Source organism: Scheffersomyces spartinae (assembly GCF_019049425.1).
Source record: "Scheffersomyces spartinae strain ARV_011 chromosome Unknown scaffold_5, whole genome shotgun sequence".
Lineage (NCBI taxonomy): Eukaryota > Fungi > Ascomycota > Pichiomycetes > Serinales > Debaryomycetaceae > Lizanozyma > Lizanozyma spartinae.
Genome location: NW_025065052.1, coordinates 261,859 through 274,108, shown reverse-complemented (window position 1 = coordinate 274,108; position 12,250 = coordinate 261,859). Strand labels below are relative to the sequence as shown.

Below are 12,250 nucleotides of genomic sequence, written 5' to 3'. Positions count from 1 at the left end.
AAAAGAGTCTGGTTAATAGGAGGTGGCTAACCGATGGCTTATAGTATTCATTAGATATTATACCTGACTTACAAAAGGGATTCTTGGTCGTCTCAAGTGTTGGTTGCGAATGATGTTTCTACAAAACTTGATGATGTAAAAGGCAGAATGTAGAGTATAATATTATAACTATCAACTTCGTTCAGAAACAAGAACAAAAATGGCTATTAAATATAATACTCCAGAATTTTTGCAAGGATTTGTGGTAAGATGGTAACTGAAAGAAAACCTGGGGCGGTAGCGAATTATATGCGACTTTCTTCATTTCCATCAGGTAATAAAGACGTCTTATTATCACCTGCATATGGTAACTTACCAACTAGTGAAGATACACCAGTACATTCGTGTATCTACCGATACGAGGTACTTGTCTGATATTCATTATCCATATTTTTACGAGTACGACTAAGACTAACGATTACGTGCGATTCATTCCCTTCTCATTGGACATAGAGACGAAAGGCACATGCGTGTTATTAGACGACGAGTTGGAAAACACAGGTCAGTCGTGTGTAACAATGATAACCTCTGTGTATGATCTGGTGATGAGCTCGAGTTTTCGCAGCCAGATCCATGACATCCCAATTAGGTAATACATAAACACGGTTCATTCTTTGATCCCACCAAGCAACTGTAAGGCGTGGTGGAGTGAAAGATCATCAACAAAGTCGTTTACACTTGCTCTTTGGTCACAGCTCTTTGATCACACTTATTATTTAGATATCAGCATATAGATTTGACTTGACTTGACTTGATTCTTCGAGGTGTGTACAGTACTCTTGTCCCCTTGATACTGATATCAATACCATGGCATCCATGCTATCCTATCTTGTGGTAGTATTGATCGCTGGATTTTCTCTTACCAACGGAATCATAGCTGCCACTGCATTTGTACGAGATACTATCTCCGGTCCTCATGTGTTGGCCTTTAGCATAAGTGGAATAGTCCTTGGAGCATCATCACTAGTTATTCTCCTACTACTCCATTGCATAACACTAATACACTGCGTGGTTCATGTGGTGTTAACCTTAATTCATTTGGCTAGTGGTACCGCATTGATAGTCCATTTAATGTCAGTTAGTACTGGTACTGTCCATACTAAAGTAAGTGATATGAAGTACATGTTGGTTGTGTTCCCAGTGGTCCTTATGCTCAATTCTATTGCATCAACCATGTTTTTCACTTTGAAGCTTCTTCAGTTGTATTCTGATTGGCTTGTCCAACATCAAAACTCTGATTTGGAAAATCAAGCTCATGATGTGATTAGCACAAGACATTCCATCAACTCTACCATAAAGAATGATCAATTGGGGCAATCACCAATAGTGACTAAGAAGGTGTCCGAGAAGACTTTGGTTAATGAATACCCAACCAATACTATCTTTCATTACAATACAACATATGCCATTGGGCCGCAGTTTACTTCAGCTCCGGCACTGGAGCCACCACCTCCGCCACCAGTATCAGATCCAAATACGCAGTCAATCAACTTCGACTCCAATAAGTCCACTCTAGTAGGAACAACTTCTTCAAATGGCACTTCCACACAATTGAACCGCATAAGCTACCAATCAGCTAACCTTTTATTTGCTGAAAAGACCCCAGCATCATCAACATCATCTTCATCAGAAAATAATGATACACATGAACCCTTCAAAGGGGACACCCACTATAATTCTAGTCAACTAACAGTGCCTTCATGTCTCCCCAAAGTTAGAAAGAAATCATCAGATATCATAAATACCCCAATTCTGTCTCCTAACAGAGCTCAAATTGTTCATAAGTCAAAGTCAACTTCGGTTATCAGTGAAGCAGATGCTGCTACAGCTAAGGAAAGAAACTTTGTAATTTCCAATGAGAAGGTACTTCTCCTAAATATAAATGAGTCCTTGCTTCCTCCGCTCTTAAGACACGGAGAAAGCCCCATATTAGAAAGACAAAGACAACAGAAAGAATACGAGCTTCTTTCTCAAACTCAAGTAAAAGCAAAAGCTCAAACTCAATCTGAAAGATTACAACAAACACAATCACAGAGACTGGTATCTCGTGATGAACGTCTGAGCAAATACACCCAATCCAAATCGTTCACAGATAAGCAAACAACGATCTCCAAGTCAGAGTTATCGAGGATTCTGGAATCCCATAACCTTTCTGACAGTGAAAACATACCATTACCGTATATAGAAGAGTTTGGTGGATGTAATTCTTCTTTAGATCAGGAGGAAGCCTTTGCAAGTTTTGATGGTTCCTATGCTAGTCAAGATCAGAAAATTGACTGTGAGCAAGGTAGTCCACTTCAGAATAAGTCAAGAAATGTTCTTAGTGGACTTGAAACAGTACAAGGATACTCTCAATGGGATCCTTCAACACTTGCTCATAAGAAGGACAATATCAAGGGAAACGTAAACCATATTTCACTTGGTGATTGGCTTCAAAAATCTGATCAATGGAATCAAAGAAGAGTTGGTTCAGGCGTCAGAATAGCATCTTTCCCCTTACAAGATGCTACAGGAAAACAATTACCTAAAGCATACACTTATGATGATTTAATGCTTGATGATGGACAAAGAAATATTACCAGCTACTTTCAAAGAAGTTCACAAGCTGAAGAATATGTTCCTAATGGAAGCTTTGATAAGATTTTTGATGTTACAATTGGGTTAGATAATGATCAAGATCAAGATTCTGTTAATGATAAGCAACAACGTGAAGTGTTTCCTAATACTGTTCTGGATAGAACAACAAGTGCACCATCTTTACACACATTCAGAAAGCCCAGTAACACCGAAGAAAGTTCAACAAACAGCTATGGTACTAGATACTCAGAAGGTGCAGATGTTGACCGATCTTTAAAGCTAACGGAAATAGATATCCATACTGGGGATGAAGCAGAACAACAGCCCGAAACACCAAAGCCTTCGCCAATAAAACGATTCTTTCAAGAATCACCAAGGAAATTGAGTTCTGTGTTTAAGCGGAATTCCAGGACTAGTTTTGACGGAAGTTTCATGTATCCCAGACACAAACATACTGGATCTACAGTATCCAATCAGTTTTCAATGAATTCAACAGCGTCGTCCAGGTCTTTGCCCAAGAAGTCTCTCAAATCAATGTTAACCCACAAGGCACTGCTGCTACTGCAAAGGCCAGAAGTATCATCCAGACGGAATTCACAATCACAAGCATTTAGAAAACGTGCATTCGATACGCACCAATCCCATAACTCTGTTCCTAATTTCTCTTCGTTTCATCTTGATTCTGGAATGGTGGATCATTACTTTACCAAATTTTCCTCTCCAGGATTCTCTTCAGATCAGTTAGAAGCATGGGATATTAATATGGTTCCCGACTCTGATAATTCCCGTGTTCTGTCTGTTCCAAGTGCCGTGATTGGTCAATATGACCGGGAGAAATGGAGAACGTTGAAAGAATTAGAGACTATCAATCAGCATCGCACTATTTCTAGTAATTTATCTACCTAAATAGTCATTCAATACATTTAAATAAACGAACAAACCAAAAGCCTACTATCACTTTTTGCAGCCAAGTACTACATTTTCAAATAAAGTCTGCAACCCAGATGGGCGACAAAGCAAAGAGAAAGCCCGCACTCAAAATTGAATTCACCAGTAGATGCCGTCCACATATTTATGAGGATAAATTGATAACATAAAAAGATCATTGTTGATGTATAAAAACAGGTTAATGTCGACAAAAGTTCACTTAAGTATCGACTACAACCTGTTTTTGTAGCCATATTTCAAAGACAATTACATTTCTGAGAAAATTTAACTAGCAAACAACTTTCAAGGGCCCTCAATACTCCTTGAAGGCTTCTGCAATAGTGTACTATTGAAAAATCCATAACCAGACATCTCCTTGTGTACCACAAGTTTCTGAGTTAATTTCTGATTAACAATTAAGAGTTAACTATATTTGAAATAGCCAGGAGATTAACACAGTGGAATTGCAATACAATCGTTCAGTTTCCGAAGTTATAGATCACGAACGATCCTGTCCCCAGCTTGTGATCAGTGTTACGGGTGCAAGAATCTGTAATTATTAAACCTTGACGATGGAGGACCATCCAATTTTTGATTTTGTGTCACCAGAGTTTTTCATGTACACAAATTGAAGTAACAAACATCAAGAGATGAGATGTGGTTTTCTTCTACTTATTAACAACCTATTTACCCAAAATGGACGAAGAGGATTTGTTTAGTGTCTTTAACGAGACACCAGTGGATGCGCCCCCACCATTAGTAGAAGTGGAGGGCTCCACAAATAAAAAGAGAAGAGCCGAGGATCAACAGGAAGAAACACAAGTAGAAGCTTCTCAAAAGGACAAGAACAACACCAAGAGGAAGAAGAAGCCGACAACAACCAATCAGGCTCTGGTCCCCACTAAACAAGAGATTAAGGCAGTTGTGTCAGATGCTACTCTTGTAGAAGCTTCCAGAGAAGTTGCTGCCTCAGATGGGTTGATGGCTGCCTCTGTTGCAAGTGAGGGAAAGGGTCAATTACAATTGAGACATCAGGTTAGACATCAAGTGGCCATTCCTCCGGATTATCCATATGTCCCAATTGGAGAACACAAGAGGGAGAATGAAGCTCGGACATATCCGTTCGTGTTAGATCCGTTTCAAGATACAGCTATCTCGTGTATTGATAGAAATGAATCAGTGTTAGTGTCAGCTCATACATCAGCTGGTAAGACAGTGGTTGCTGAATATGCAATTGCTCAATCTCTTAAGGAGAAACAAAGAGTCATTTATACTTCTCCTATCAAGGCTTTGAGTAACCAGAAATATAGAGAGTTATTGGCAGAGTTTAAAGATGTGGGTTTAATGACCGGTGACGTTACCATTAACCCTGATGCTGGGTGTTTGGTCATGACCACTGAAATTCTTAGAAGTATGTTATACCGAGGTTCGGAAGTCATGAGAGAAGTTGCTTGGGTCATCTTTGACGAAGTCCATTACATGAGAGATAAGTCTCGTGGTGTAGTGTGGGAAGAAACCATTATATTATTACCTGATAAGGTTCATTATGTTTTTCTTTCTGCTACTATTCCTAATGCCATGGAGTTTGCAGAATGGATTGTCAAGATTCATAATCAACCTTGTCATGTTGTTTATACCGATTTCCGTCCTACTCCTTTACAACACTATTTGTTCCCTACAGGAGGTGATGGTATTCATTTGGTGGTTGATGAAAAGGGTACTTTCAGAGAAGAGAACTTCCAAAAAGCCATGGCCTCTATAAGTGACAATATTGGAGATGATTCCAGTAGTGCCGATTCTAGAGGTAAGAAGGGTCAAACCTATAAAGGAGGTAATAAAGATGGTAAGGCAGATATCTATAAGATTGTTAAGATGATTTATATGAAGAGATACAATCCGGTTATTGTTTTTTCGTTTTCCAAAAGAGATTGTGAAGCATTGGCTTTGAAAATGTCTAAATTGGATTTCAATACTGACGAAGAGAGAGATGCTTTAACCAAAATCTTTCATAATGCCATTAACCTATTGCCTGAAGCTGATAGAGAGTTACCCCAAATCAAGAATATTTTACCTTTATTAAGAAGAGGTATAGGTATACATCATTCTGGGTTGTTGCCAATATTAAAGGAAATCATTGAAATCTTATTCCAAGAAGGGTTATTGAAGGTATTATTTGCTACAGAAACCTTTTCTATTGGGTTGAATATGCCTGCCAAAACTGTTGTGTTTACCTCTGTTCGTAAATGGGATGGTGTAGGATTCAGATGGGTGTCTGGTGGGGAATATATTCAAATGTCTGGAAGAGCTGGTCGTCGTGGATTAGATGATCGTGGTATCGTTATCATGATGATCGATGAGAAAATGGAACCTCAAGTTGCCAAAGGGATGGTTAAAGGTCAAGCAGATCGTTTGGATTCTGCATTCCATTTGGGTTACAATATGATATTGAATTTGATGAGAGTTGAAGGTATTTCGCCAGAATTTATGTTGGAAAATTCTTTCTTCCAATTTCAAAATGCTTCATCTGTTCCTCAAATGGAGCAAGAATTGAAGAAACTCACTGATTCCAAAGGACTAATTCAAGTGGATGATGAACAAACCGTCAAGGAGTACTACGAGTTAAAGAAACAATTGACCAAATTCCAAGAAGACGTTAGACAAGTGGTTACCCATCCTGGTCATATTCTCCCCTTCCTACAAGCCGGTAGAGTTATTAAAATCAAAATTGGTGAGTTTGATTATGGTTGGGGTATGGTTACAGGTGTTACCAGAAGACATAACAAAAGAAACCCTACTCAAGCATACACAGATCATGAATCTTATGTTATAACTGTGTTTGTCTACACCATGTTTGTAGACTCACCAGTGAATTTGATCAAACAATTTAACCCTGTGTTCCCTGAAGGTATCAGACCAGCCCAAGAGGGCGAAAAGGCCAGAGCTGAGTACATTCCTATCACTTTGAATTCTATAGAAAAGATCAGTAGCGTGAGATTGAAGGTTCCAGATGAATTAAAGAGTTCTTCTGCAAAGAAAACCTTGTTGAAAACCATGAAGGAGTTACCAAAAAGATTACCTGATGGCATCCCCTTAATGGACCCTGTGGAAAGTATGAAGATAGATGACGATGACTTTAAGTTGTTGTTGAGAAAGATCGACATTTTGGAGTCCAAACTTGTGGGCAACCCCTTGCATGGCTCTGTTAGACTTGAAGAGCTTTACAAGAAGTATGAAAGTAAGGTCATGGTTGAAGATAAGATTAAGACATTGAAGGATAAGATTTTGGAAACTCAAGCCGTTATTCAATTGGAAGATTTGAGACATAGAAAGAGGGTTTTAAGAAGATTGGGGTTCGTCACAACCGATGACGTTATTGAGTTGAAGGGAAGAGTAGCTTGTGATATCAGTACTGGGGATGAAGTTTTATTGACAGAATTAATTTTCAACGGTACGTTTAATGATCTTAGTGCTGAACAATGTGCTGCATTATTGTCATGCTTTGTCTTCCAAGAACGTGCTAAGGAAGTACCTCGGTTGAAGCCTGAGTTGGCTGAACCTTTGAAATCTATGCAAGATATGGCATCTAAGATTGCCAAGGTCTACCGTGAGAGCAAGATTGATATTGTGGAAAAGGATTATATTGAATCTTTTAGACCCGAGTTGATGGAAGTTACTTATGCTTGGTGTAAGGGAGCATCTTTCACCCAGATTTGCAAGATGACCGATGTTTATGAAGGGTCATTAATTCGGATGTTCAAGAGACTTGAGGAGATGCTTAGACAAATGATTGTGGCTGCTAAGACTATTGGGAATGCAGCACTTGAAGAGAAGATGGAGAAGGCAACTGAGCTTGTTCACAGAGATATCGTTTCTGCAGGTTCGTTGTATCTTTAAAGAGAGCCGTTAGATTTGTAACATAAAGAGTAATTATTACGACAAAAGTAGTTTTAATAGGAAGAGGAAATACGAATGTATGGTTAAAGTTATTGTTAATGACTTTTAAGATGAAGAGCTTAACCTCGTAATTTTGCAGCAGTGGAAATGCCGCATGGAGCCCTTCCATATTGAGTGACAGCTCTAATTTTATGTATCTCCAAACGCTATTGTTAAATGCTCTGATGTAACAAAGTATGGTATATGATTTGAGTAGACCAATCAAAGAAGCCCTACATTAATTAAATTCCAGATAATACAGTGCCAGATTATACTACATTCGTATACCTGCATTGAGCGCATTGGCTAATTTTCGTATATATGTATGTGGCTATTGGTAGTTCGTAAAACAATACTTGCATTTGTTCCATACATATCACAGTTACCCAAGGCTATGGCGTATAGCCGTCACAGCTTATGATTATAGATATACTACTAGTATTTGTACAATGTCAGTTTAACCATATTAAGAGGTAAAGGCACTGGCTTTATGCCTTTGGTCTAAATATATGAGTTGTTTGATCCGGCAAGGCATTTTACTACATCACTTTCGATAACTTTGAATGAATCTCTGTGTCGTGTATAGCAGTTACAGGTACCCTGAATGTATTGGTGAAGGGCAAGTGTAGCGGTTGACAGCCAATTGTTTGATGCAAATATGAACAGTACTATAACCACAATAAAATACCACTACAACATACGTTCATTATACAAAAGCACTCTAAGTTTTTATAACGCGTACAGGTGTCCCGTGCTATACTACAATATATATATACTAACGTAAACCTGCAAAATGGTAAATTTCATAGTGTATCCATACTACTACTAATGCTATGTATAATACTAATGCCAAATGTAATATCACAAGTGTATTGACACAATGACCCAAAGTTGCTACCTTTAAATTGAAGCACTGCCCCAGATTTGATGACCCTGAAAATCCCATCCCCTTTCGCAATCTCCTTATTGAACCACTATATAAACCTTTTGGTACCCGCAAATATATACTACAGGTACTATTAATACAGGTACTATTATTACAGGTCGTATACATACAGTATGGTTAAGGAAAGACTGCTTCGAGCAGGAGAAGTGGAGCTTCTTTATGTTAAATCCAAAGTGTATTTGCACCCTACGCCATCCAAAAAGGATAACATTTGTGGTTTCCTAAGTCTATCTCGAGGTCCATTGGCAACCAATAACGATATCCTCTTATCGTTCAGTGCCGAGAACCAATTGTCTAAGGAAGAAATCAAGATTTATAACAATGTTGATCTTCATGAATTGGAGGTGGATTTAGAGGCTTTACAAATTAGCGGCAAGAGACTGGCAAATGCTGTTGCTTCAAAGAAAAGAGAGGATCACATTGTTACCAAACCTCCAGTATCTATATTGGTTGGCTATTCGTTTAGTATACCCTTATCATTCGTATTCTCCATTCAAGTTAGAAAGCCATCCTCTGGGTTTTGGCATGGATCGTTAGTTATCAACACTAAAGATGGTGAAAAGCTCCCTATATTATTCTTTCATGATAATGAATCAGCCTCTACATTGAAGGAACAAAAGATCCGTAACCAACGATTTGATCCTTTTAATTCATCTGGTGACTTGTATTGGGGTGGAGACGATTTTATCAAAGTTTTACTGAAGTTTATCAGAGTAGTCAAATCAACTGTTGAGACTTCAGTATTGTTAATTAACCCGGATGAAGATGATTTACGGAATTTCGCCAACAATAGACGTAAATCTTCCATTGGTGGCGACTCCTCATCTGAAGCTGCAACTAAACCAATTGATTTCAAGATGCCTAATATTGGTAAATTTTTAAATAATGCCAAATGGAGGGTCTTGGAAACCGTGGCTACGTTGGGAGCTCAAACTAAGAACCAAGTTGTGGATTTGGTTGATGAACATGCACCTGTTCCATTAAAGCAATTGATGAGTAAGCCAGAAGTTAAAAAAATTGGCGATGACTTTGATAGTGCTCGAATTTATTTAGCAAAATGGGCTCAACAAGTTAAGGAAGAAGCAGAAGAAAGTCTGAAAAAATACATGCTTGAAGATGATATTTATAATCAAATTAATAAGGAATTGGGATCAGATGAATATTTAACTGAAGAAGAAATCAATAAAACTTCTAGAAGAGATCCAATTGGGTTAACTGAATGGAAATCGTTTTTTGACTATTCAGGAAGACTTAATATTACTGCCAATGAGATTAAGAGCAAAATATTCCATGGAGGACTAGAACCTGAAGTTAGAAAGGAGGCTTGGTTATTTTTACTAGGAGTTTATTCTTGGGATACTTCAGCAAAGGAAAGAGAAGAATTATATGCTAGCTATGAAACTGCATATTCTGATTATAAATTAAAATGGGTGGAAGATACTGAAAAGAGATCTACTGAGTTTTGGATGGACCAAAAGCATAGAATTGAAAAAGATATCCATAGAACTGATAGAAATATTGAAATCTTCCAGAATAAGAAGACCAAAAGAACATCAACAACAAGTACAGGTGAAAATGCCAACAATTCGAATGAAAGAGAATCATCACCAGAAACTCCAGATGAAGCAAGTGAACCAGAAGAAAATGAAGAAGATGAATTTAATCTTTCTAATATTAGAAACCCCCATCTTTTCAACGTTCGGGAAATTTTACTTACTTATAATGAATACAATGTGAATTTAGGTTATGTTCAAGGAATGTCTGATTTAATTTCTCCATTATACTTTATTTATCAGGATGAAGTGCTCACATTTTGGACATTTTCCAAATTTATGGAAATAATGGAAAGAAACTTTGTTCGAGATCAATCAGGTATGAAGAAACAAATGCTTACTCTTAATAAGCTTTTACAATTTATGTTGCCAAAATTATACAAGCATTTGGAAAAGTGCCAATCTGTTGACCTCTTTTTCTTTTTCAGAATGTTGTTAGTTTGGTTTAAAAGAGAGTTTGAATGGAATGATGTATTCCATCTTTGGGAAACCCTTTTCACCAATTGTTACTCCAGTCAATTTCATTTATTTGTTGCGTTGGCTGTTCTTAGTGCCAATGAACGGATAATTATTCAAAATTTGCAACAATTTGATGAAGTATTGAAGTATATGAATGATTTATCAATGAAGATGCATTTGGATCCTTTATTAATCAGAAGTGAACTTTTATTCTTGAAGTTTAAAAGAATGATTGATATTATTGATAGAGAAAACTCCATTGCAAGATCATCAGGTAAGTTTGACAATGTGGTTAATGTTGATCATGAACTTAGGCAATTATTGAACAAGGAACCAATTATCCAGAAAGAAGTTGAAAGACCTGAAGGAGTAGGTGGTGGGTGAACGACAAGATAGTTTATATTATTATCATATGATGAATTAATGAACAATGGTGGCTATAATTATGCACCAAGTAAGTTTATACATAGTCATCTGTGCACGGCTGGTAATTGCCATATTTGGAAGTGGGGTTACCCGGACTCCATTTCTTAATATCCCCAAAATGGCAACTACATTACGGAACGTGGAACCCTCAATATACACGATAAATATATTAGTAGTACTTTCTTTTACTCTCTCTTAGAACATAAAACGATGAGTGAGCGGCTATTAAAGGACCAAAATGTCCAGAATAACTATATGGATGAAGAGTATGCGGAGTTTGAAGAGTTCACCTTGAGTAATAAGGTTAAATGGATCATAGGAATTGTAGGTGGCGTTTTCACTATTGGGATACTTTATCTCTTTGTGGTGCTTATTCCAAGTTATTATATTCCTGAAGCATCTGAGTTATCGGATATAGTGAAGGTTGGAGAGCTCAATGCGACTTTATCTCCATTAGAAGATCCTAGAATCAAGCAATTGGGGTTGGATGCACCTTATGACTATGAAGGAGGTGATGACGATCTTGATAATGAAGAATCGGATGAAAAAGGCGACATCGATACCATTGGTACCTCTAGTAAGAAAGTAGTGGAAAGAATCATTTTAATTGGTGATATCCATGGTCATTACCTTGCCTTTAGAAAGTTGCTTAGGAAACTCAAATATAATAGTAAATCAGACCATATTATTATGCTTGGTGATTTCATCAGTAAAGGACCTGATTCTCTTCAAGTTTTAGATTTTGCTATTAATAATAATCTCGGTTGTATTATTGGGAACCATGAATATGCTGTGCTACAAAATTATGCTTTATTCCATCATTTGACAGTACCAAAATTTACTGATAATTCTAGCCATAGTTCTTCCAGATTTACCATCAAGGATAGCTTTAATTCCGATCCAGAGTTCTTATTGGCTAAGAAATTGCAACCTAAACATATACAATATATCAACCATTGCCCACTTATGTTGAAATTAGGTGAAGTTCCTTTACACAAATGGAGTAATTTTGGTGGAATCAAATCTGCACCAGGAATTGCAGTCCATGCTGGTATTAGATGGGACTTATCATTAGAAGATCAAATTCCAGAAGATACTTTAGAAATGAGATCTTATGTTGGTCCATTCTTTAATGAGACAACCAGTGATCCTCATGAAAAGCATTCTATTTCTTGGTCAAAATACTATAATAAGAAAAACTTACCTAATAAGAATGTGGTTTACTATGGCCATGATGCCAGGAGGGGCCTTAACTTAAAGAAATACACCAAAGGAATAGATACAGGTTGTGATCGTGGTGAAAAATTGACTGCCATGATGATTTGGTTACAGAAAACTCCAACTGGGGTTATTCACTATGCCGAGAGACCAGTCCATGTCAATTGTTAGA

At 37.4% G+C, this 12,250-nt stretch overlaps 4 protein-coding genes across 4 annotated transcripts; all 4 read left to right on the top strand.

Moving 5' to 3' along the window:
- Positions 1-199: 199 nt before the first annotated feature.
- Positions 200-3,522, top strand: KQ657_004060 (uncharacterized protein; the record flags this gene model as incomplete). Its single annotated transcript, XM_043194746.1, has 4 exons — positions 200-244; positions 528-540; positions 878-976; positions 1,103-3,522. 4 exons carry the CDS (start codon positions 200-202, stop codon positions 3,520-3,522), a joined length of 2,577 nt encoding a protein of 858 aa, XP_043050497.1.
- A 717-nt stretch (positions 3,523-4,239) lies between these two features.
- On the top strand, positions 4,240-7,437 carry MTR4 (ATP-dependent RNA helicase; the record flags this gene model as incomplete). The annotated part of the gene is made up of 1 exon (XM_043194745.1): positions 4,240-7,437. One exon carries the CDS (start codon positions 4,240-4,242, stop codon positions 7,435-7,437), a length of 3,198 nt encoding a protein of 1,065 aa, XP_043050496.1.
- Positions 7,438-8,535: 1,098 nt separating this feature from the next.
- On the top strand, positions 8,536-10,818 carry GYP7 (Gyp7p; the record flags this gene model as incomplete). The annotated part of the gene is made up of 1 exon (XM_043194744.1): positions 8,536-10,818. One exon carries the CDS (start codon positions 8,536-8,538, stop codon positions 10,816-10,818), a length of 2,283 nt encoding a protein of 760 aa, XP_043050495.1.
- Positions 10,819-11,070: 252 nt separating this feature from the next.
- On the top strand, positions 11,071-12,249 carry KQ657_004057 (putative serine/threonine-protein phosphatase; the record flags this gene model as incomplete). Its single annotated transcript, XM_043194743.1, has 1 exon — positions 11,071-12,249. The coding sequence occupies one exon, from the start codon at positions 11,071-11,073 to the stop codon at positions 12,247-12,249; it is 1,179 nt and encodes a 392-aa protein (XP_043050494.1).
- Position 12,250: the final 1 nt, after the last annotated feature.